Consider the following 26,911-nt stretch of genomic DNA (forward strand, 5'->3'; position numbering starts at 1 on the left):
AAGATTAACAAAGCAAATTTATCACATTTGCTAAATTGTTATTAATTATTTTTAGTCTAATAGTTGAACTACAAATATCTCATATCAGCAATTTTGTGAATTTTTTCTCCAGTTTATATCAAATGGTAACCGCAAATACAGAAGAACACTGAAAATGCAATCACTCTGCGGTGAACGAATTAGGCATTTTTCAGACAAGAGTTAATAGCCCACAGGTGGTCGTAAAGTAACAGTGTAGAGTCATAGAGATAATCAGCACAGATGTAGGCTCTTCAGCCCAATTTGTCCATGTTGACCAAAAGGTCTATCTGATCTAGTCCAATTTGCCTCCATTTAGCATGTATATCTACAATTTGGCCTTTCCAATCCAAGAACCTATCCAAATGACTTTTAAACATTGTAATTGTAACTGTCTCTACAGTTTCTTTTGGCAGCTCATTCATTCCATATACCCACAACCATCCATGTGAAAAAGTTGCTCCTCATTCCCTTTTAAATTCTCCCCCCACCCCATCTTAAACGTGTGCCCTATAGTTTTAGATACCTCTGCACTGGGAAAACCTGGCAATACCTTTATCTACTCTCCTCATGATAAAGTCACCCCTGATCTCCTACACTCTAGGAAAACAAAAGTTCCAGCCTAAAGACTCTCTCCTTGTTAACTCAAGCCCTCAAAGTTCAAAGTAAATTTAATATCAAAGTATATACTGTATATGTCACCATATACAACCCTGAGATTAATTTTCTTGCAGGCATTCACAATAAATATAAAGAAACACAATAGAATAAATGAAAAACCACACACAAGACGGTCAAACATCCAATCTGCAAAAGACAACAAGGTGTGCAAATACAAAAAGAAAAAATACTGAGAACGTGAGATGAAGAGTCCTTGAAAATGAACCCATAGATAGTGAGAACAGTTCAATGTTGGGGTGAGTTAAGTTGAGTAAAGTTACAGAAACATAGAAAACCCACATCACAATACAGACCCTTCGGCCCACAATGCTGTGCCAAACATGTACTTACTTTAGAAATTACGTAAGGTTACCCATAGCCCTCTGTTTTTCTGAACTCCATGTCCCTATCCAAGAGTCTCTTAAAAGACCCCATCTTATCTGCCTCCTCCACCGTCACCAGCAGTTCATTCCACGCACTCATATCCCATCTGTTCAAGAGCCTGATGGTAGTGGTGTAATAACATTTCCTGAAACTGGTGATGTGGGTCCTAAGGCTCCTGTACCTCCATTCTGATGTTAGCAGCAGGAAGAGAGTATGGCCTCGATGGTGGCGGCCCTTAATGATGGATGCTACTTTCCTGCGACAGTTCTCCTTATGGATGTTCTCAATGGTGGGGAGGGCTTTACCTGTGAATGGACTGGGCTGCATACCCTGTTTTGTGTACACTTTTCCATTCAAGGGCATTGGTGTTTTCATACCAGGCCATGATACAACCTGTCAGTTCACTCTCATGCACATCTATAGAAGTTTATCAAAGTTTTAGATGACATGCCGAATCTTTGCAAACTTTTTAAGAAAGTAGAGGCACTGCCATACTTTCTTTGTAATAGCACTTATGTGCTGGATTCAGGACGGATCCTCTAAAACGATAACACCAAGGAATTAAAAGTTGCTGACCCTCTCCACCTCTGATACCTCAGTGTAGACTGGCTCATGGACCTCCAGTCAGTTTCCTCCTCTGGTAGACAATAATCTGCTCGTTGATCTTGCTGACATTGAGTGAGAGGATGTTGTAATGGTACCATTCACCCAGATTTTCAATCTTCCTCCTGTAAGCTGATTTATCAGCACCATTGATATGACCAATGACAGTAATATCAGAAAACTTGAATATGGCATTGTAGCTGTGCTTAGCCTCACAGTCGTAAGTATAAAGTAAGTAGAGCAGGGGATTAAGCACAGAGCCTTGTGGTGCACCTGTGCTGATAGTGATATATCAGTTTGTGAATGTGCTAGTAATTTGTCTGGATAAATTAATGCTATAATAATATTATTCTATCGTTTGTTATACTATTGCAGCATTTCTAATCGGGAGCTTTTAGTAGCCAATACCTTTTCATTGCCCAGAACGGCAGATGCTGTTTTACAACTCCGAGAACTTGAAGATCTACTTGCACTTCTAGATGTTGACAGTTTGGCTCCTGATGATGCTCGACTACTGTTCATGTCAAGTAATTCCTGACCAGTGAATTGCTTCAAAAATTTGTGATATTCCAGATTCCCATACTCATTGACCGGTAATTGATTCCACAGGTTTTCAAACTGAAAAAGAAAGTCAACGATAAACAATACACTGTATCAAAACTTATTTCCACAGCCCGCCCCCCCAATGAAATGCAACACATCTGGAGAACTGAAAGCCTGAAATCAAACAAAATTATATTCCATTCAAATTTTTACTTGTTTAAATATGAAATAAGTGAATTGCTTTGAAAAGGTTATTTCTTATATATTTGTATTTTAGTACTATAGCTGAAGAAACACTGAGCTTTGTCTTTACATTATAAGTGCTAACATCCATAATTCTGAAAAACTAAAACTTCATCAAACTGTTAAAAAAAAGATCTAGTGCTTTCCTGGCATATATAACAAATAAACTTTTCTCGGGCTTCCAGCTGGGTACAAGTATCGATTATAACCGATGTTTTGATGTCAGACTCTTGCCATCTTCATCAGGGATGATGCCTGGGCATGTCTAGTCTGGTGGTATTTATACTCCCATAGTCCATCCTTCCTGACTGGTTAGTCCTCATCCATTCAGGTTTCCATGCTCCTACCGTATTTACGTAAATTCCAGTTCTTACTCAGAGCAAGACCTTCATCTTTGTTAAAGTTCTTTGCCTCTGCTTTTATTTCAATGGCTTCCTTTACCAGTTGGTCAATTAAGTCCTGTACAATTATTTCTTTGGGATGGGATTTATTTTCTACTCTTTCTAGATCCTTCTCATTGTCATTTAAGTGCTTACTTATTAAGATCAGGCATCTTAAACTGCGGTAGAATGCAACATTTGTATTACCCTTTGCTGGAAAAAAGACAGTCTGCCACTGAGAGTTGCCTCGCAGGTAGATAGGGTAGTAAAGAAAGCTTATGAGGTGTTAGCTTTCATAAATCAAGGGACTGAGTTTAAGAGTCGTGAAGTAATGATGCAGCTCTATAAAAAACTGGTTAGGTCACACTTGGAGTACTGTGTCCAGTTCTAGTCACCTCACTATAGGAAGGATGTGGAAGCATTGGAAAGGGTACAGAGGAGCTTTACCAGAATGCTGCCTGGTTTAGAGAGTATGCATTATGATCAGAGATTAAGGGAGCTATGTCTTTACTCTCTGGAGAGGAGGAGGATGAGAGGAGACATGATAGAGGTGTACAAGATATTAAGAGGAATAGATAGAGTGGACAGCCAGCGCCTCTTCCCCAGGGCACCACTGCTCAGTACAAGAGGACATGGCTTTAAGGTAAGGGGTGGGAAGTTCAAGGGGGATATTAGAGGAAGGTTTTTTTTTAAACTCAGAGTGTGGTTGGTGCGTGGAATGCACTGCCTGAGTCAGTGGTGGAGGCAGATACACTAGTGAAATTTAAGAGACTCATAGACAGGTATATGGAGGAATTTAAGGTGGGGGGTTATATGGGAGGCAGGGTTAAAGGGTCGGCACAACATTGTGGGCCGAAGGGCCTGTACTGTGCTGTACTATTCTATGTTCTATGGAGTTAAAAAAAACTATCTCAACTTTCCCTGATTAAATCTTTCAGAAATCAAAAGGAAGATACGGAAAAAAAAACCTAATTAATCCTCTTCATTTTAAGTTGCATAATGCAAATCATGTTGATTTGAATTTAACAATATAAAGTTAGTTGTTGATACTTTATTAAATATCAATTATTATTCAATTCAAACAATGATGATGCAGAGCAAAATGGTTATATAATTCCAATTTCTACATAACTTACCTGTTCATCTGTGAGACTCATGAAGTGCTTGAAAAATATTTCTTTAAAGTTTTTCTTGGAAATAACTTTTATATTTGCATAATCAATGTCTTCAAACTCTTGAGTAATGGTATAGAGGCACTTATTGACAACCTCTCGTACATGGGACGTAATGTCATTCATTGTTAACTGCTGTGATGATTTTGGTCTAGCCGCTTCTCCATCTGGTACCTCTGCAGCCTGAAATGCAAAATTACAATTTGTTAATAACTATATCACAGATAACACAAATAGACTACAACAGTGCAAGTAAGTGGTTTATCACCAACTCAATGGCAATCAGGGATGGATGACATCTGAAAAAAATTAAAAGTAATTGGAATTATACATGTCAGCATGGCATTTAGGAGCTGATTTAGAGATTGATGCTCTTACTGGATGACACAAAATGGGACACAAGGCCAGACATGCAGCAATGGAAAGATGCTCCCACTCATTGGCTGACTCGTTAGTTAAATACCAACTCACTTCAGATTCTACCAGTCACCTACACCCAGGGGGCAATTTACACTGGGCAATTAACCTTCCAAGCCACATATTCTTCGGAGGTGGGAGAAAACCACCACAGATAGATGTAGCCCATAGAAAGAATGTGCAAACTCCAGACAGAGAACATTGGAGATCAAGACTAAACCTGTGTCACTGGAGCTAAAAGATATCAGCTGCACAATTGTATAAAGAACAAATGAATAATGCTGTCCCACCGGTTCAGTGGAAAGATAGTCCAGTGTAATGGTTTGGGAAATTGCAGTGAGGTTTAATTCTTCTACAGGATTTATTTTCAATCCAAAAGGGTAAATACTGGCAAAGAGTCCCCAGAAAGTCGAGGATCTACAGAATAAACACCGCAACATTGTATTTAAAAGGGGAAAAATAAGTTACTCCAAATTTTTAATTAACCTGAAATCAAACACCAGAAGCAATTTCTAAATGTGTATAAAATCCAGTGGTCTCTGGTCCACCTATTCAATTCACAACTTAGTACTCCTGTTCAGTTGTTTTTGTGTGTCCCTGATATTAAGTCATAAATAATACATTGTCTCTTAATGTAAAAGTGGATGCTCTTTGTAGCAATATTGTTCTTCAATCATTATGTCAGCTTTCCATAGGCAATATCAAGGTAACAGCACAATCCATAGTATGTAAAATCACGAAAATTGCTTGTAACTCAAGTCCAGTGCCCAATATAGAGGACCTATCTGCCAACAGTGGTTGTAATGTAATTGTATATGTATGTTATGATGCAAAAAATCATTCTAGTATATTAAAAAATTACTACTCACCATTGTCAGTTCAAATGGAAAATGAGAATTTTATTTTCCTTTTGCTTTATTTTTTATAAAGTATTGAAGTCTAACAAATAAGGCTCCATTGATCCACACAAATATAAAATAAGTATAAACTTTTTTTTACTGTACTTCATTAGAACAGCTAGATGACAATCAAACTTGCGAATAAAGAGATCAGTTAGAAAATGCATTTTGGAATGTGATGTACTAGAATCTGGTCAGGATTTAAAATGTTCTAAGGTTCTTTATCTCAAATATCATAAGCAGGTTTAATATCATCAGCATATGTCGTGAAATTTGTTAACTTTACAGCAGTGGTACACTGAAATACATGATAAAACAGAATAACAGTAAGTTTATATATATATTAAATTGTTAAATTAAAAATATTGCCAGAACAGAAATAATTTTAAAAAGTGAGGTAGTGTTCATGGGTTCGATGTCCATTTAGGAATCGGATGGCAGAGGGAAAGAAGTGTTCCCGGGTTATACTGAAACCAGTTAACCATAACACAGCATGAGCTGGATACCAAATCTAGACAACTCAAAGGTCTAAACTGTCAGAGTTGTCCAACTGATTGGTTGAGCTGTTGTGAGACATTGTCATACTCCACAAATCACTTCTTCCAGAAAACATGCCAGACTCTTCCATCAAGATCCCTGTGCATGTTTACCCCACCGGCAGGTTAGACTCAACAGAGGTAGTTGCATAGTGGTAATGAGTAACCCAGGAAGTCCTCAACATTGACTACCAACCCCATAACAAATCATAACATCAGGTCAGACAGGCGCAAGAACACTTCCTCCTAATTACCACTTGCTACTTTCCCTCAGCTGATGAAGTAGTGATGGAACTACGTTGAACAATACTTGGTAGTACTGAAAGAAGTAAGGGCTCAAAACATACTCTGGAATGGGATATTGATGATCTTCACAAAGCACGCTAAGTCAAGAAACTTTCAGACTGTGTCTGTGACAAATAGTACACAAACTTATTTTACCTTGTTCTTGTCACCCACTGCAGATGATCTGCCCATGACAGCATTGCTAGGTGTGACCATCACAAAATCCTTTTGCAAACAAGTTTTCATACTGACAACATCCTCCATCGTCAACAAGAGAAAATATGCAGATGCTGGAAATCCAAGCAACACACACAAAATGTTGGAGGAATTCAGAGGGCCAGGAAGCAACTATGGACATGAATAAACAGTTGACATTTTGGGCTAAGACCCTTCTCTCGGCCCAAAATGTCGACAGTACTTTTTTCCATAGATGCTGCCTGGCCTGCTGAGTTCCTCCAGATTTTGTGTGTGATCCGTTTTCCTCCATTTTCATAGGGATTGCTCTCACATGACTCACTTATCCATTCATCCCTCCCCACTGATCTCTCCCCTGGCACTTATCCCTGCAAGTGTGACGTGTTACACCTGCCCCTACATCTCCTCCCTCACCATCATTTAGGGCCCAAACAGTTCTTGACCTGTAAATCTGTCAGTGTAATCTATTATATCTAGTGCTGATGGGGTGGCCTCATCTGCATTGGTGAGACACAGCACAGATTAAAGAACCATTTTGGTTGAGCATTTTCACTTTGTCCACTGCAAAAGGCAGGATCTCCTGATGGTTATCCATTTCATTCTACTTCCCATTCCCATTCTGACATGTCTGCCCCTGGTCTCCTCTATTGCCAATGATGAGGCCAACATAGACTGGAGGAGAACACCTCATATTCCTTTTCAGTAGCCTCCAATTTACTGGCATGTTCATCAATTTCTCTAACCTCCAGTAATTCCCTTTCTCTTCCTTATCTGCTTTTCCATTTCCTATTCTGGTTATCCTCTTACCCCTTCCCTTCTCACTTGCCTCGCACCTTCCCTGGTTCCACTCCTTGTTCCCTTTCTTCTATGGTCCACTGTCCTGTCGTATTAGATTCATTTTTCTTCAGCCTTTACCCCTTGTACTTATCACCTCCTGGCTTCTTACTTCATTTCCCCTCCTCCATCCACCCACCTGGTCTTACCTATAACCGTCCAGCTTGTTCTGTTCCCCCTCCTCCCAGCTTCTTATTTTGGCATCTGCCCCATTCCTTTCCAGTCCTATTAAAAGGTCTCAGCCCAAAAATATTGACTATTTATTCCCCGGCACAGATGTTGCCCGACTTGCTGAGTTCGTCCTGCATTCTCTGTATGTTGCTGAAGAGTGGTTAGTCTTCTAACCAAATGGAACACATCAGTTTGACAACACAGGGTCTGAGTCCGAATGCTGAAGTCTGTAGATATTAGTAACAGAACTCTACTACTATTATTTGTGTGAATCCAAAAGTAATTACATGAAAACCAACAAAAAAGACTATTTCAGGACTTCAGATCAATAACCTAGCATAAAATAGATTCGATGAAAGATCATTGTAAAGTCCAATGATTTTTCTCTCCATTTTGCTGCCTAACCTACTGAGTATTCCAACATATTCTGCTTTTGCCTGTAATGAGTGCAATTCCATAACATTACATCCATACACACTCTTCAAATTGCAAATTAATTTTTCATGTACAAAAAAATACACATCATCTGTTCTGTGGAATCCACATCCCACTAATTGGTAATCTACTATCTGCAAGACTCTTCCATATACAGCATGTCAAGATTCAACCAAATAACTACGGCAACGTAGTGGTTAGTGCAATGCTGTTACAGCTCGGAGCATTGGAATTTGGAGTTCAATTCCAGTATTCTTTGTAAAAAGTTTGTACTTCCTTCCTGTGATTGTATGGGTTTTCTCTAGGTGCTCCAGTTTCCTTCCACAGCCCAAAGACATACTGGTTAGCAAGTTAATTGATCATTGTGAATTGTCCTGTGATTACGCTAGGGTTAAATAGGTAAGTTGCTGGGCATTGTGGCTCGTTTTCCCGCAAGGGCCTGTTCCATGATGTGTCTCTAAGTAAATAAATCAGTAAATTGTATTCCATTTGAGTTAAGTGATTCTGTCACCTAATCATTTCTATGCTAGTTACCAAATATGGAAAAAGGATCCCACAACATTGACTACATATGCAGTTCTGTACAAAGCAAAGTTAAGTTTCAATTTGGACATTGTGTCTGGTTGTTTCTCATATATCCTAACATTGTGAAAATAATACCTATGGACAGAGAGGTCAGAGACCTCAGATATGGGACCATATCTAAACACCCTCATCAGCTCTATAGAACTTTAACACAATAAACAGTTAACAATACAAATGTTTCATAATCAGCTGAGTAATACAGTGAACTAAGAATCATTTTCAATTGTTAGTCATTATAACCGAGCTATGATTTTAACATGGCCCCGCAAGTTCGTATCCCAAACTTGATTGATTAATTTCCTTGTGTTCTTCAAAGCCAAAGTTCATGGCATAAGAACGTGCCTTTGTTACAAAGCTAGATGACCAAACTGTAAGGCAGAACAGGACTTTTTAAGATTCAATTTACATTGGAAATTTGTTTCTTTAGTTCTTGTATGTCTAAGTTAATATTTCCATGCAAGTTGCACCATTCTGATTACAAAAATCTTTTCTATACCTTTATATTTTATTTATGCCTCCTATTAAGTAGTTTCCATATGATAAGAAACAAGAGGGACATTATATGTGCTGATTGAAACAAAATTCAGATAAGGGCTGAGCAATACACACAAAATGCTAGAGGAACTCAACAGGCTAGGCAGCATCTATTGAACAAAGTACTGTTGATGCTTCAGGCCAAAAACCTTCAGCAGGACTGCAGAAAAAAAACTAAAGAGTAGATTTAAAAGTTGGGGTGAGGGGAAAGAGAACCACCAGGTGATAGGTGAAACCTCCTTACTGCTTTGTAAAAAGGCCATCCCCTTTTCTCAATTCCTCTGTCCCCACTGTAGCTGTTCTCAGGATGAGGCTTTTCATTCTAGAACGAAGGAGATGTCCTCCTTTTTCAATGAAAGTTGTTTCCTTTTGTCCACCATCAATGCTGCCCTCAACCACATCCCTTCTATTTCACCCACATCTGCTCATACACCATCCTCCCGCCACCCTACCAAGGATAGGGTTCCTTTGTCCTAATCTTCCACCCCAACAGCCTCTGCATCCAGCACATAATTCTCCAAAAGTTCCACCACCTCCATGGGATCCCACCACCAAACACATCTTTCCCTCTCTCCCACTTTCTGCTTTCCATAGGGATCGCTCCCTAAGCGACTCCCTTGTCCTTTTATCACTTTCCACTGAACTCCCTCCCGACACTTATCCTTGCCAGTGGAACAAGTGCTACACCTGCCACTACACCTCCTCCCTCACTACCATCCAGGGCCCTAAACAGTCCTTCTAGGTGAGGCAATACTTTATCTGTGAGTCTGTTGAGGTAATTTACTGTGTTCGATGCTCCCAGTGTGGCCTCTTGTACATCTTGTACAATGTAGATTGGGAGGCCACTTCACTATGAATCTACACTCCATCTGTCAGAACATGCGGGATCTCCCATGGCCACCCATTTTAATTCCCATTTCCATTCTGATATGTCCATCCATGGCCTCCTCCACTGTTGTGATGAGGCCACGCTTAGGTTGGAGGAACAACACTTTATATTCCGTTTGGGTAGCCTGAAGACATGAACCTCGATTTCTCAAACTTCCAGTACTACCACTCTCCCCCTCCTTCTCCATTTCCCATCCTCTTTTCCCTCTCTCACCTCATCTCACCAATCAATTTCCCAGCTCTTTACTTCATCCCTTCCCCTCCAGGTTTCACTGATCACCTGGTGGGTCTTTCTCCACTCCCCCACCTTTTAAATCTACTCTAGCTTTTTTCCTCCAGTCCTGCCAAAGGGTTTCGGCCCAAAACATCGACTGTACTTTTTTCCGTAGATGCTGCCTGCCCTGCTGAGTTCCTTCAGTATTTTGTGTGTGTCTCGGATTTCCAGCACCTGCAGATTTTCTCTTGTTTGTGGTCAGATAAGGACTGAATAGTTGCAGAGAAAAAAATTAAACTAACTATGCTGACCTTATAATTGTAAATGGTGGAGGTCTGTAGGAAGTCAACCCAGTCCACCATGTAGTCAGAGTCTAATTTCAATTTGCTGAGGAGGTAATTGAACTCCCTGTCTGTCATCCTGAAGCATACATTATTCAGTACATGGCGGAATGCCAGCGAGTTGATCTTTCCATTTCTGTATTTATCAAATGATTTAAAAGCCTGAGGAAACAAAACAGCAAAGATCAAAGATTAATGCTTCATACAAAATATTAATGAGCAACAAAAATCTCTGAGTTTTTGAAGATCTGCATGGGAGGATTTGGAGTAGTTAGTTTAGTTTTGTATTAAAACATCTTTGGCAAGGAACAAGCAAAATTTTAGTTAGAATTGCCTATTTCAGTTTCATATACCTTCATTGATTAAGTTACTGAGGATGATGGGCTCCTACAACAACAATGACCTACATTATAGTAAGTGCATAAAATTTTATACAGACCAGAATCAAGCATGAGTACCTGCCTCTCATCTCCTACTTCCTCAAATTTCAAATGATCTAAGTAATGAGAGAGATAGTGTGGAGTTTGCCATTTCTCTATGGAGGAAGAAAAAGAAAATGATCGAGAAACAATGGGCCAGATCATACTGCATCTGTGCAGAACTAGAGAATACACTTGCAATCCGAAGCAATAGGGCAACCCATAGAGTCATGGGACTTTGCATAATTTACTGAGCCAAGGGACTGGCTGCAGAAACCCCCTCAGTTTTACATCAGCTGGGAGGAGTGCATAGAATTTATTTGAATAGAGTTATCATCCTTCACTGAAAAGTGATCTTTTTTGTATATTTTAATTAATAGTAATGTTTAATTAAATACAATATGTATTAACCATTTACCATTATTTTGATTACTTACATCAAATGGCTCTAAATTTCTCTGATTATGAGAGTAATTTGGAAACCATAAACAAGTGTTTCAATATCAGATCTCAGAAACTAGCTTCTGCTAGGAACCATCCAGTCACCACTTGTGGACCTGTTTCACAGAGTGACCACATCAGCAATGTTTGCAGTGTAATTTGAACAACAGAGCCACAAGGACATAAGTGGGACATGATTCGGGTCAAGCAGAATCCAGCCCAGGTGTGCAGAATTGTGATGGTTTGTGTCATACAAAGAATTGTTAGTTATGGAAGAACAATAACTTGCATTTATATAGTACATCAGATTTAATGAAGCATTGCATTTATTTCGAGCATTGTGATTCAGATGCCTCACAAAAACCCATCAGGATGAATGACGGTTTCAGCATAGCAATAGTTTTAAAGAACATAAAGAGGGGCTGGAAGATGGAAGTCTAGGGGAGAAGTTACAGAACAGAATAGAAGTACTTCACATGGGAGCAGGGAGTTGCACTGTTGCAGTATCCAGGAGATTTTATCAAGAGTTGTTGGAGATTCCCCAAATAATCAACAGTATTCTAAGTGTTGCTGGTTACCCTATGAATAGGCTTCAGAAAGTTCCAATGATTTTGATGTTTTGAGTATATTTCCCACATTTCTTTATCTCAAATTCAAATTTAGCCTTTGAAATGAATCATGGCAAATTGCTTTGTTGTGTAGTTGATCACATGCTAAAATAACTTTGAAGAAAGAAAGCACAGCAATTAGTCTGAAAAGTTTGTGGAAACATTGATGATGCTAATCTATTTTATGTTCAACTTTGTCGAAAATTATTCATCTACAGCTAACACAAGATGAATAATTAGAAAACAGAAGACAATTGCTTTAGGGACAAGCAAAATAGTGTGCACCTGTAATTCTTTTTTTGATAAATAGCTTGGAAATCAATTGGTCCTTCAATATTATGGTCCACACATGTTACTAGCTGTTCTTTATGATTCATTAACATCTTCTGCTCCTGAAAATTTTCTCTGTTTTCTGTCTTGTATATTTCTGCTTGTGGTGTATTACAATTTATCTTAGAAAGTTACTGATATGCACTTGCACATATCGTACAGAATTTAAGAGAAGCCCAATTTTTCAATTTTGGTGTTTACCCCTTGAACTATCTACTTTACAGTATTCCAAAACCCACTCTTTTCTCTTAATTTTATTCCACCCCCCACACTCTCTTTATCTCAAATCCTTGCTTCTTTGCTCTTAAATTTCTCCAGATAAAATCTAATGCTTCTGTGCTTTTGAGGTTTTACAGGGTGGAGTCTGTTATGTTTTGTAACTTCAAAACTTTAAACTAATTCAAAGGAAGATACGAGAGTCCAGGAATACGGGTCAAACTTTAAGTGAGACATGCACGTTTCACATAATAATGTGATGAAGTATGCAATTCACATATTTTTACAAATAACCTGTAATTATGTAAATGAACAAGAATACTTAATCAAACTATATACAAGATTACTCAAATATTACTAAAATATTAAATACGTAATACTCCTCCCTGATTAGCTATAAACTCCAATTCAATAGAGAATGCATCACATCTATATACACAGTACACTATATTATACAACTACTACATATACACACACATCCACAGTATTGTAAATTTTAAATAGTCCCATTCACACATAAAGATTTAATTGCTGTGGAGGATTTCTTATTCTTGTGGGATGAAGTCTTTCCTGACAAGGGGGAGTCACTCTGCTTGGCAGGTGAAATGTGTGGCTGTGAAAACATTTGATTCTGGGGTTGTAGGACGTGGTTCCGACAGCTCTGGACACCTTTCTTCTCCTTCCTTTTTTCTTCTAGTTTGTGCATTTTGATCTTGGAAAGGTGTATCTAGTTCACTGGAGTATTCTCTTATTAATCCCTCTATTGCCCCTTTTGCGATCTGATCTCTCCTCTTGGTTTCCTCGTCCACATCTAATGAGCTTTTGTATTTTCATTAACTCATTTCCTTTTGGTCTTCCATTCATCCAGCTGGGACTTGGTCTTTGCATCTACTTTTACAAACAGTTTTTCAGTCTCCCACTTAAAGTTTCATGCCATAACCTTAATGCATACTGAGTACTTTATACTCACAAAAGCCGAATGCTTGCAACTTTCCTGAAGCTGCTTGAACTCTCTTCCATCTTAAAACCAAGCCATATTTCGCAAGTAACTGCCCGATTAACATATTAGAAGCTTTCTCAGAAATGTTGCCTACAAAAACTGTTGTAGTCAGGCCACTGCTTTCGTCACATTTATGATTCCTCTGAGCAGCATGGTCTTTCCTTGGTCTAATATGCTTTTGAACCAGAGGCACAGAAGTTGGCACCAATGCATGTTAGTCTTCTGTTTGACAATGGTTCATGATGTACATCAACTAGACAGTTGCAGCATCATCCAGTACCTTTCTTAGTTCACTTTTAGTTGGCTTCATTGCAAGGGATGTGTCATGCACATGGTGAATAGATTTCCAATCAACTTGTAGCTGTCTCAGCTAATGCTAACATTCCCATTATACTGGTCTTCCTGTTTTTACCACTTTCAAGTTCAATGTGGCTTGTGGGCTGTCGTTTAACACTGTCAGGAATGTCATTCCCGCAGGAGTTATCTTTTCTTAGTTGGATATTTGCAGGCTTCAGTTTCTTTGAAATACCATTCAAACTAGTTTTGTGGAATGACGGAAACAGCTGAACCATTGTCTAATTCCATTTTAACTTATTTGCCATTTGCTTCTGGCATAAGCTATATTGCTAGTCTATTGTTAATTCTTACACTATAGATCTCAAGGCTAGATAGCCCCGTGTCACTCTTATCATTTTTTCATCAGCAGCATGCAGATTAGTGCTCTTTTTGAAATGGCAACTTGACTTTTTAGCCCTTTCTCTTCCCTGAGCATTCAATCTATTTTTGTCTGCCCAACATGTTCTTTGTATGTGTCCTACTTTGTTGCATTTTCTACAAGTTTCTCCCTTAGTCCTGCATTTGTCTGGTATATGTGAGCCCCTGCCACAATGATAACACAATTTGTTTGGCCAGAGAAGCCTCCATATAGACACTGCAATTTTCTTCACACTGACTTTCATTCCTGACTGCAACTCAATTGTATCGCTGTCTGTGGTTTTCATTGAAACAGCAATTTTAACTGCTCCATTAAATGTAAGTTGTGCTTCAGTTAGGAGCCATTTCTGAATGCTTTATTGTAAGTTTCCACAAACAAATTCTGCTCTCAGTGCATCATTAAGACCATTACTGAACTGACGATGCTCAACCTCTCCAATTCAGCCACATACACTGAAATGGACTCCCCTTCTACTTGATTACTTTCATGAAACATAAAGCATTCTGCAATCTACAATGACTTTTGATTCTAAATGTTCCTGCATTACTTTGACAATATTAGCAAAGCTCATTTTGGATGTTTGGTTGAAACAGTCAAATTTTGAAGCAAACTGTATGCCTTTAAACCCAATGCACGCAACAATTGGTACTCATTTCTGATTGGCTATTTCAGCTGCTTGAAAATATCATTGAATGCCTGTTGTGTAATCAAATTTGTCTGCCTTTCCAATGTAGCCAGCTATTTCTGCCTTCTTTTATGATTATCACCCAGCTCTCACACTTTATGAACCTGTGAATTCTTCCATTTTCTGACTTTTTGTTTTAAAAACACGATCGTATCTTCCCTTCCAAAGAAAATATGCTGTAATGGTTTTTTTTTAAAACTCAACCATCTCTGTATGTGCTGGGCTGCATTTTTTACTGGCCATGTTCGAACATCACGTTGCGCCTCAACAGGTCAAAAGCCGTCTTGTGTTCAGTTATAAAATACCTCGTAACCAATGTTATGTTTTCTAACATCAAAATATTAAATTAACTCAAAAGAGGTTACTGGTGTCTCAGAATGTGGGTCTAACTTCATGTTTACTTTAAGCATGTATCACATGGTAGTGTGTTGACAAATGCAATTCACTTACTTTTACATATAATCAATAATTATTTAAAACAACAAGAACACTTAATCAAATTTATACACATACACACACAATTACTCAAATATTACTGAAATATAAGTACACAACAGAACCATCTGAACCCTATCTTATTTACATTACACCTATCCTGACTGTTAAAACAAAAAAAAACACTTACCTTAAACAATGCCCCATAGGATTTGAGGACAACCCCCTTTAGTCTAGTGATCACTTTTTCTGGAGATGGGGTTTCAATGTTTTCATGTGGAATCAACGTAAGTTTTGACCCACACTTTAAAGACTTGTCTTCAATACCCTCAATGGCCCGCAAGAAATGAGAATATGAAAACTTGCTGTTATACAGTGGAATTTCCAACCTGAGGCAGGGTGATAGGATTATGAAAGATGAGACAGTGGAAAAGAGTAATAGAGCGATTTTTAAAAGAGCACTCAGCTATTCCAGCACCTTTTTATTCCACTATTTCAGTAAATTTCCAGAAACTTAACTGGAACATATCATAGAAACATAGAAAACCTACAGCACAATACAGGCCCTTTGGCCCAGAATGCTATGCCAAACATGTACTTATTTTAGAAATTACCTAGGGTTACCTATAGCCGTCTATTTTTCTAAGCTCTGTGTACCAATCCAGGAGCCACTTAAAAGACCCTATTGTATACACCTCCACCACAGTCGCTAGCAGCCCATTCCACACAGTCACCACCCTCTGCGTAAAAAAACTTACCCCTGACATCCCCTCTTTACCTCCTTCCAAGCACCTTAAAACTGTGCCCTCTTGTGCTAGCCATTTCAGCCCTGGGAAAAAGCCTCTATCAGTCCACTTGCTGAGCATCAGCTCCGAGACTACGTGGCAAATCTCTAAATGTTTAGCAGCCAACAGTCTTTAATTCTGAAGTACCTATTTCATTGATTATTTTCATTATGTTTGCATCACTATTCCATATTATAACTTGCAATATTAAACACAAATCATGATTAATGTTCAGTAAACACATGATCCTGTCACACACCATGATTTCGCGGTACTTTCGATAAAAACATTGACTTTACATTCAGTTCTTGAGTGATTAAAGTACAAACTGAAAAAAATTTAACATACATTTAAATTTCTCTGAAATTAATGGAGTTTTAAAAATTATATAAAGGAAACTTTAAATACTTTAAATATACACTAAGGATCAAGCGCTTTCCCAGCGTATATGACAAACAAACTCTTCTCGGGCTTCCAACCGGGTACAGATATCAATTATAACTGACATTTTAATGACCAACTCTAGGCAGAGTTGGTCACTGAAACATCAGTTATAATCAATACCTGTACCTGGCTGGAAGCCCAAGAAGAGTTTATTCAATATTAAATACACTTTCACTGCATATCGTTAAATCCAAAGTACTATCATTCTCCTTCAATCGATCTGTTTTCCAAAAGAATTTTACAGCATGTACTAACTAATATTTGTTTGGTTCTATCTTCATGCATGGTAAAGAGATGAAGCACTTTTGAAAAATCAAGACTTCAAGCTATTTGATGCTGATGTCTTGTCTATAATAGTTTTTTTTAAAAAAAAGAGTCAAGCTCATCAAAATAATTTGACAAACCTGCATTATTGAGTGTGTCTCTTTGGATATAACTGGATTAGGTACTGCAAGAACAAGGAAATCTATTTGCTCCAGGTCTTGAAGGACAGGAAGAATACCCATCCCAATTGATAAAGTATAATTTCTTTGCAGTATAGAAAATAGATGAAAGTAGTTAAAAAGAAGTATTTGTAAAATGGGATCCAGGGAAACTGGCTGTATGGATTCAGATTTGGCTTGTCCATAGAAGGCAGAGTGTGGTTGGAGATGGAGGTTTTCTGCCTGAAGATGGTAGATTTTCTGCCTAGAGGTCAGTGACCAGTAGTTTTCCACAGGGATATGTTCTAGGACCCCCGCTCTTTGAGATTTTTACGAGTTACTTGGATGAGCAAATGGAAAATGGAATGGCCAATAACTTTGCAGATGTCACAAAGATTGGTGGAGTTGTGAATAGTGTAGAAGATTGTCATAGGTTACAACAGGATACTGACAAGATGCAGAGCTGGGCTGAGAAGTAGCAGACAGAGTTCATTTAGGGAAAAGTGTGCAGTGATTCACTGAGAGATCTTAGGATCCAGATGCATAGTCCCCTCAAAGTTACCCCACAAGTTGATAGGGAGTTTAAGAAGACATATGGTGTGTTGACCTTTATTAGTCAAGGACCTATGTTCAAGAACCCCATTTCTGTGCTGCAGTTTTATAAAGCCCTTGTTAGAGTACACTTGAAATATCCAGTTCTGGTTGCCTCATTACAGGAAGGATGTGGTGCTGAGGAGATTTACCAGGTTCTGTCCGGATTAGAGAGCATATATTATAAGGATAGGTTCAGTGAGCTAGGGTTTGAAGCAAAGAAGGATGAAATGTAATGATAGAGGTGTACAAGATAATAAGAGGCATCGATTGAGCAGTTAGCCGGAGACTATTCTCAGAGCGGAAATAGCTAATACAAGGGGACACAATTTTAAGGTGGAATATCTATAAGGAGGATGGTAGAGGAAAGTTTTTTTTTAAACAACATTATTAGATACATTATTGGGACATCTAAGGAACTCTTAGATAGGCACATGGATGAAAGAAAATTGGAAGGGTATTGATGCACCATCAATAACTCTTGGAGACTGGAAGTGAACGACAGGCTTTTATTAGCAGCAAAAAGGGAGCACGACATCTCGGAGACTGAGGGAGGAGCAGTGCCCCAATCGCCTTTATATAGGGGTCTGTGGGAAGAGCCACAGGAGAGGTCAGCAGAGGGGCATGTCCAGACAGGTATACATAGTTTACCACAGGTATGTAAGAGAGAAGGGTTAGATTAATCTTGGAATGGATTGTAGGGTCAGCATAGCACTGTGGGCCAAAGAGCCTGTACTGTGTTGCAGTGTTCTATGTGCCATGTTCTAAAATAACAGATCAAATTGAAAAAAAATGCCAAACTAAATACAACAATCTTGATCTTGGTGGGTAACTCCAGCCTTTGGGCCGATCCTGCCCACATTGTCTGTCCCAGCTGCCCTGCCTAATGCCAAACTTGGATTCCAAATCCCATCAGAGCAAGGGCCAGACTTTGAAGCTCTCCCAACACAAGGCCTTGAGTCCCACTTGAAAATAAGTATCAAGATCTACCTTTTGCTAGGCCTGGGATGGGAACTCAGTGATGAGAATTCAAGAGACCATGACAGAATCAATCTTAAGATCTTAAGAAAAATCTCAGTTCTAAACAAAGTTGTCTTATACTGGTGGAGTCAAATCTATAACAATAAATGGGCACTGTACTGATAGGTACAGACTTGTAAGTTTTTATCAGTGACATATGCACTCAGGGTATATACTAGTTACCGAATAAGCTAGAACATAGTACAGTACAGTACAGTACAGAGTTTGTATTGACCATGACATCAATTTAAACTGCACATAGTCTATATCCCTCTATTCCCTGCCTGTTCACATGCCTGTCTAAATGCCCTTTAAAAACTGCTATCATGTCTGCTTCCAGCACTTGCCCCAATAGCATGTTCCAAGCACCTGTTCTAAGAAAAAAATCACAACATAAATCTCCGATAAACTCATCCCCTTTCAAAATTCTCTACATGTGGCTAGACCAATGTTTTACACAGCTGCAGCACGACGACTTTTATACTCAACACACTGACTGATTAGGCCAAATATGCCATACACATTCTTTACCATCCAATCTACTTGTGTTGCCACTTTCAAGGGGTTATGGATTTGTACCCAAATATCACTCTGTACATCAATCCTTCTCAGTATGCTGCCATTTGCTATATACTTGCCTGTTAAATTTTATTTCTCAAAGTGCATCACCACACAGTTTTACGTATTAAACTCCAATTGCCATACTTCCAACTAGTCTACATCCTGCTGAACCACTTGACAACTTTCCTCACTATCCACAACAATGTTTTTCGCGTTGTTTGCAAAGTCATTAATCAGCCAAAGTACATTTTCATCTAAATAATTATATTACTCTTATCTTTATTTATATTATTTATTTTGTAATTTCCAGTAATTTTATTTCCTTGCACCGTACAGCTGCAGCAGAAGAATCCACATGCCATATACATCAGTGATAATGTCTGATTCTGATTATATATCATAAACAACACAGGTCCCTGCACTGATCCCTGCAGAACACTATTGGTCACCAATCTCCAGCCAGAATACCACCCCTCAACACTTCCCTCCATCTCCTATGGCCAAGCCAATCTATGAATTCTCCATGTGGCCTAATCTGCCAGCAAAATAAAATACCTGGGGCATTCAGTTAGTTAAGCAGCATCTGTGGAAAGAGTAACCAGTTAACATTTCAGATTGAAGACCCTTCATCAGAATAGTGGAGGAACTTCAAATTGAAACATTAACTGCTTTCTCTTTCCATAAATGCTACTCAATTGTCTGAGTACTTCCAGCAATTCTGCTCTTGGTTCAGATTCCAGCACTTGTAGTTTTATTCATTTTCCTTTAGTGCATGATACAAGTGGGCACATTTCCGGAGAGCTGGAAATGGACCAGTATAGGTGCAATGAGTGAAGTGAGGGGCCTTTGTCTGGAGCAGTGAGACTGAGACAATGAAGAGGTAGCAGAGCAGTATTAAATGCAGCAACGTGGAGGCACTGAATGGAGCAGTCACAAGTATATCAACACCTAGTTACATACAATTAAGATAAAACAGGTCTCTTAGAAGTAGCTTGGATTTTAAATGTGCCTCCGTCCTCTATCTGTCTCTTCCCAGCAAAATAAAAAGAAGTGCACTATTGATTTAGGTAATACATGCTTGGAAAATTTAAACTTGGCTGTCAAAAAATGGGCATGAAAATATTTTATAAACTGTCCATTTTAGCTAAAGCATGGACAGACTAGAAACCTTCCCTGCTTGTATGATTTCCAGATACTTTTTAAAGTCAACATGCATCAACATAAGCACAAGAGATTCTGTGTATGTTGGAAATCTGGAGTTACACACACAAAACCCTGGAGGAACTCAGGCAGCATTTATGGAGTGGAATAAACAGTTTATAAACATCGACTGTTTATTCCTCTCCATAGATGCTGCCTGACCTGCTGAGCTCCTCCAGAACTGTGTGTATGATATATTAACATAATTTTGAGGTATAAAGATGATCCACAATTTACAAATATAACTGAAATAAGAACCATGAATTATCTTTAAGAACTGAGCAACTGGTGAAAAGTGACCAGATGAGCAAGACAGAAGAAAACATATTTGCTTGCTGCTGTGTACACTGAAATAAACATTCATTCATTACAAATAATATAGGAAACTGATGCATAAGTCGGTTAAGGTTCTCACATTTTAGTACAATTCCATCAGTTACTATTAAGGCCACCTTCAGTCTAATAGTTCTTCATGTCCTGTGTTCCTTGCAGTCTTTCTTGTTTTTTGGGGTCTGATGTGCCTGTTCTATTTTTGTTTGTTTTTTTTGTGCGGTAGGAGGGATTTGGGGATCAATGTGCCTGTACCATTTTTGTTCTTTTTCTTGTGTGGGAGGGGGGATTTGGGGATCGATGTGCCTGTACCACTTTTGTTCTTTTTCTTGTGTGGGAGGAGGGATTTGGGGATCGATGTGCCTGTACCATTTTTGTTCTTTTTCTTGTATGGGAGGAGGGATTTGGGGATCGATGTGCCTGTACCATTTTTGTTCTTTTTCTTGTGTGGGAGGAGGGATTTGGGGATCGATGTGCCTGTACCATTTTTGTTCTTTTTCTTGTGTGGGAGGAGGGATTTGGGGATCGATGTGCCTGTACCATTTTTGTTCTTTTTCTTGTGTGGGAGGAGGGATTTGGGGATCGATGTGCCTGTACCACTTTTGTTCTTTTTCTTGGGTGGGAGGAGGGATTTGGGGATCGATGTGCCTGTACCATTTTTGTTCTTTTTCTTGTGTGGGAGGAGGGATTTGGGGATCGATGTGCCTGTACCATTTTTGTTCTTTTTCTTGTATGGGAGGAGGGATTTGGGGATCGATGTGCCTGTACCATTTTTGTTCTTTTTCTTGTGTGGGAGGAGGGATTTGGGGATCGATGTGCCTGTACCATTTTTGTTCTTTTTCTTGTGTGGGAGGAGGGATTTGGGGATCGATGTGCCTGTACCATTTTTGTTCTTTTTCTTGTGTGGGAGGAGGGATTTGGGGATCGATGTGCCTGTACCACTTTTGTTCTTTTTCTTGGGTGGGAGGAGGGATTTGGGGATCGATGTGCCTGTACCACTTTTGTTCTTTTTCTTGTGTGGGAGGAGGGATTTGGGGATCGATGTGCCTGTACCACTTTTGTTCTTTTTCTTGTGTGGGAGGAGGGATTTGGGGATCGATGTGCCTGTACCATTTTTGTTCTTTTTCTTGTGTGGGAGGGGGGATTTGGGGATCGATGTGCCTGTGCCACTTTTGTTCTTTTTCTTGTGTGGGAGGAGGGATTTGGGGATCGATGTGCCTGTACCACTTTTGTTCTTTTTCTTGTGTGGGAGGAGGGATTTGGGGATCGATGTGCCTGTACCATTTTTGTTCTTTTTCTTGTGTGGGAGGAGGGATTTGGGGATCGATATGCCTGTACCAGTTTTGTTCTTTTTCTTGTGTGGGAGGAGGGATTTGGGGATCGATATGCCTGTACCATTTTTGTTCTTTTTCTTGTGTGGGAGGGGGGATTTGGGGATCGATGTGCCTGTACCACTTTTGTTCTTTTTCTTGTGTGGGAGGAGGGATTTGGGGATCGATGTGCCTGTACCATTTTTTTTTTGTGCGGGAGGAGGGATTTGGGGATTGATGCTCGTACTGCCTTTCTTTTCTCTCTTGGGTTCACGGCTACCCGGAGCAGAAGATTTTCAGAGTTGTATACTTTGATAATAAATGAACCTTTGAACCTTCAGGAAACTGGTTTCAACTTCAAACTAATGTTTCCAATAATGAAATATTTGTGAAGATTGTCTTTCCAAATAACTTCTCCAAATTCATCAACACAATTTGATGTAGATACACCTTGTACAAAAGTTTTGTGACATTCATTTTATGCTCATACCTGACCAGGAGTTGTTTGAGTTGTTCTTGTCCCAATTGGTAGTTATGATCCTTCAGTACACTCTGGAAATCACTTATTGTTATGCAGCCATCATTACATTTGTCTAGTTTAGAAAAGGTTTCATTAAAACCCTTGTGGTGATCCCTGAACATAGCTCTTGGAGGTCAAAAGAACAAAAAAAAAGTAGGTGGTTAATATATTACAATCAAGCTCCAAACTTTTATTTTTGTCAGCAGTAAAGCACATGCTACCTCTATCAGTTATGATTCAGAAGCTTCCTCTTATTGGAAGACAGCAAATGTTTTCATACATATTTTTGTCACAAGATATTTTAGCAGGATGATAGCATTGTAGTTTTGGTGGTGGACCAGAAGTCTAGAGGTTTGAACACTGGTCTAATAACACATATTCAAAGTAATGCTCAATCATCATAACTGGTTGGGAATTTAAATCAATAAATTAACATCAAAATACAAATACCAATGTGATTATCTCAAATCCATTAAATTATAATTACCCTTTGAGAAGGCAATGAACCAACATTATTTGCAACTCTAGAACCAGTTGAACCAGTATGATGTGAAGAATATATAAAGCAGAAACAGGAATTGACCACCTAACTTCCTGAACTTTGGAGTTAAGGGCACAGCCAAGTCTCATTTCCCATTTGAACTACAAAACATTTGATTCCTTTAGAGGCCTGTAATCCAATAATCACCTCAATAATTAAATATTCACTGTAGAAAATTCAGCTCTCAGAATAAAGGAAGTTCTTCCCATCTCTATTCTAAATAACCAGTCATATTTAGAAACTACATTACCCCCCAGTTAACTCTCCAGCCAAAGCTTCACAGTATTTATCCCAAATTCCAGTGTGCTTCACTCAAACTTATTCAATTTCTCCTCATTCCACAAGCACAATGATTCAATCAGACAAGGTCAGTCTTTTGCACCTCCAAGGTGAGTATATTTTGTTAGAAATAGAGATGAAATCTCAAGATGTGCTCTCACCAAAACTCTGTACAATTGCTAGATCAGGTAAAGGCAAATATGTCAAATGAAATTCAATTCCACACAAACATGAGGCTACACATTTGGAGAGGGCACAGAACCCGTTCAGAGATACCTGGTGGTAGTACACAAAGAATGCATGAATAATGAGATTGGTGTGGGTTAGTAACCCTTTACTTATTTAGGAAGTATTTGAAAAAGTATGGTGTGCTGTAATCAACAAAGCTACAGACTTAGTACTGAAAAGCCCTTTCTTAAAAGGGCAAATGGCTTCCTTCTGTGGCATAAGCATCCAAGAATTTTGGAGACAATGTGGAGAGATTATAAATACTGAGCTTGCTAACAATACCTAAATTTCATGAATAAAAATAAGTTTTCAAATCACCATTTAGAGACAGCACAAATAGAAAGTTGATGATTTGAACTCTCATTGAATTACAGACAATTCTTGTGAATTTATGGGCTACACATCCAGAATTTGACATGAACGTTTAAAACATAAACTCACTGTATTTCAAGAGTTACATTGGACACAACCTCAGAAGATTCTGAATATTATGTAAAAATTCTCCATTTTAATTACCAATTATTGCAATTGATCTTTGGAAAAAGATGCTGTAAAATTTGTTTTCAACTGACTAAAGAGAAAACCGGAAAGTGTTTGTAAAGGAAATACCAGTTTCTTTCATTTGCCCCCTTTGGTTTCTTTCCAATTAATATTTTCCCCACCTCTCATTCCTACCCTGTCAGATACTATTACCCTTTGTTGCAGCAAGGCATTCTCTTCAACAGAAGTTTTATGAGTAAGTCCCAGGTGGATCCTAGTACTTACACGCTTATCTCTTTACTAAGTACTCCACTAATGTTTCATTTTATCTGAAAAACAGCAAATGGAAATCTCTACAAGCTATCCTGTACACCTGATCACCCAGAATAATTAGGAAATACCATCAATCAGTCATATCCAAAGGGAATAACATAGAGATAGGCTGCAACACCATGACTCCAATTTTTAATTTGCTTGCTCTCCCCAACTATATGCAGCTTTTCTTTGACAATGTAGCATTACCAAATAACCCCTTCTCTTTGAGTTTGATATTTCCATAGTGCCAATGATAGACATTTTTAACTAAGTTCATTGACAAACCTTATACCATAACCAAGTGTTAAATTTCCTTTGTAACTCACTAACTGCTTTAATAAGAACAGTTGAAAATGTGCACTGTACTTACTTGAGCTGTTTTTGTAATTCTTTGATATTAAATTTGCCTGTATGAAGTCTCTGTTTTTGGATGCTATCTGCATTGACCTGGTGTTGTTCAGATCTGTCCTTTAAGTTGTTTTTGGTCTCTGGAACAATTTGTTTTCTGTCTGACTGGATTTGTGATCCAAACCTACTCCTGAGCTTCTGCAGGAACTCAAAGTAAGTCACAAAACCTTTATTATCAGGATCATACCTGCAGGACAATAAAATACATGCAAACGGAAATTAATGTCAATAGGAATAAAGGAAAAGAGTAGATGAAAAGCATCTATGCAGTGTTTTTCTTTCCCTCAGTATATCCAAAATGCTTATTCATCAATGTGGTATTTGACATTTAGTCACTGCTGACATATGTCACTAACATATGACATATGGTTAAACATGCTAAGCTTCCTCAAAAATCAATAAAGACCAGGTTATCTGTTTTAGTGATGCTGATTGAGTGATAATTACCAGTAAGCACATTGTGGATAAATCGTCTACAATGGTGGTTGCACTATTACATCCAACTGAGATTAGAAAGAACCCTTTTATTGCTGGAAAGGTACTATGTCTAATGATGTAGCCGACTGCATCATATTTTAATATCAGGGGTCTGCAATAAGGCCTAAATTCGGCCAAATGAGCCGCAGCTGTCAGCTGTCCTCATTTTCTGCTAGTCTGTTGTGCTCTGTGATTCACTAGTGAAAGACAGGTACCTAAGTTGTTCTGTGGAACAGAAAAGAAGCTTGGCTACTTGATTTGAAGAATGAAACTTTGAGAATGAATATCCAGAGAAATTCTCTCTTTTGGTTTTATAACATTGGTGTCAAGAAGAATGCCTCGTCTCATTCTACCACTTCTTTTGGATTTTCTGCTGAACATGCACTGCACAGGCCAGAGACCACCTGTGCTCCCTAAATATTCAATTTTTCCAGCAGCAAGTTTACATTTCCTTTTGGCCAATATTATGGCACATAAATCAGTTCTGGTTTGCATTTTGTCAACTTATTTATATTGTAGTACAATAACTTAGTCAGCAACACAAATGAATGTAGGAATTCTTTGGCAAAGCTTTTAAAGTGTGTTGGCCCAGATGCACTTTTAAAGTTGTTAGAGGAATGGATAAATTGTGAATCAAACTCATTTAATGAACTCATCATTGTGACAAAATTTCAGCCTCAATGCAACACAGTTTCTGTGGAAGGGAAAGTAAGTAACTGTGAGCTACCAAAAATTAAGTACTGTTGTGAACTTTCTGAACTCATACAAGCAGATTTTATATTCTTATTTTGATTTTACCATATTAAATTTCCATTAATTTAATTAACTTAAGGATTAGACTGAAGAAATAACAAACAGTATTTTAAGATAATCAAACATAAAAATATTTTTAAAATGAATTTTGATGCAAGTGCAGTCTCCACTAATTTTGTGTTTTGGTAGATAGTTTTATGAGCATATAATTTTGAGCATGCTCATATTAACTACCTTTTGAGGGTGTCTGAGGAAAGAATTAGGCAGAACTTTCGCTAATTACATTTTGATTGGTATTCAATCTTTTGTGCATGAATTTTTGAAGCAAAACTACTGCCTTGAAATTAGAACTAAATATTTCAGAGATGGAGAAACTTTTATAACCATATAACAATTACAGCACATTTGAAACAGGCCATTTCAGCCCTTCTAGTCCGTGCTGAATGCTTACTCTCACCTAGTCCCACCGACCTGCACTCAGCCCATAACCCTCCATTCCTTTCCTGTCCGTATACCTATCCAATTTTTTTTTTAAATGACAAAATCAAACCTGCTTCTACCACTTCTACTGGATGCTCGTTCTACACAGCTACCACTCTCTGAGTAAAGAAGTTCCCCCTCGTGTTACCCCTAAACTTTTGCCCCTCAACTCTCAACTCATGTCCTCTTGTTTGAATCTCCCCTACTCTCAATGGAAAAAGCCTATCCACATCAACTCTATCTATCCCCCTCATAATTTTAAATACCTCTATCAAGTCCCACCTCAACCTTCTACACTCCAAAGAATAAAGACCTAACTTGTTCAACCTTTCTCTGTAACTTAGGAGCTGAAACCCAGGTAACATTCTAGTAAATCTCCTCTACTCTCTCTATTTTGTTGACATCTTTCCTATAATTTGGTCACCAGAACTGTACACAATACTCCAAATTTGGCCTCACCAATGCCTTGTACAATTTTAACATTACATCCCAACCCCTATACTCAATGCTCTGATTTATAAAGGCCAGCATACCAAAAGCTTTCTTCACCACCCTATCCACATGAGATTCCGCCTGCAGGG

At 38.5% G+C, this 26,911-nt stretch overlaps 1 protein-coding gene across 1 annotated transcript in view; it reads right to left on the reverse strand.

Annotated features, from left to right (window-relative positions):
- efcab6 (EF-hand calcium binding domain 6) overlaps nucleotides 1-26,911 on the reverse strand; it is a 96,146-nt gene that overhangs the window by 6,440 nt on the left and 62,795 nt on the right. The window contains exons 22-27 of the mRNA XM_073059147.1: nucleotides 24,583-24,807; nucleotides 22,340-22,495; nucleotides 15,377-15,575; nucleotides 10,308-10,499; nucleotides 3,968-4,186; nucleotides 2,074-2,283 (exon numbers count right to left, since the gene is read on the reverse strand). Coding sequence (XP_072915248.1) covers nucleotides 2,074-2,283; nucleotides 3,968-4,186; nucleotides 10,308-10,499; nucleotides 15,377-15,575; nucleotides 22,340-22,495; nucleotides 24,583-24,807 — 1,201 coding nt within the window. The remainder of the gene's footprint in view (nucleotides 1-2,073; nucleotides 2,284-3,967; nucleotides 4,187-10,307; nucleotides 10,500-15,376; nucleotides 15,576-22,339; nucleotides 22,496-24,582; nucleotides 24,808-26,911) is intronic.

Source organism: Hemitrygon akajei, chromosome 10, assembly GCF_048418815.1.
Source record: "Hemitrygon akajei chromosome 10, sHemAka1.3, whole genome shotgun sequence".
Classification (NCBI taxonomy): domain Eukaryota; kingdom Metazoa; phylum Chordata; class Chondrichthyes; order Myliobatiformes; family Dasyatidae; genus Hemitrygon; species Hemitrygon akajei.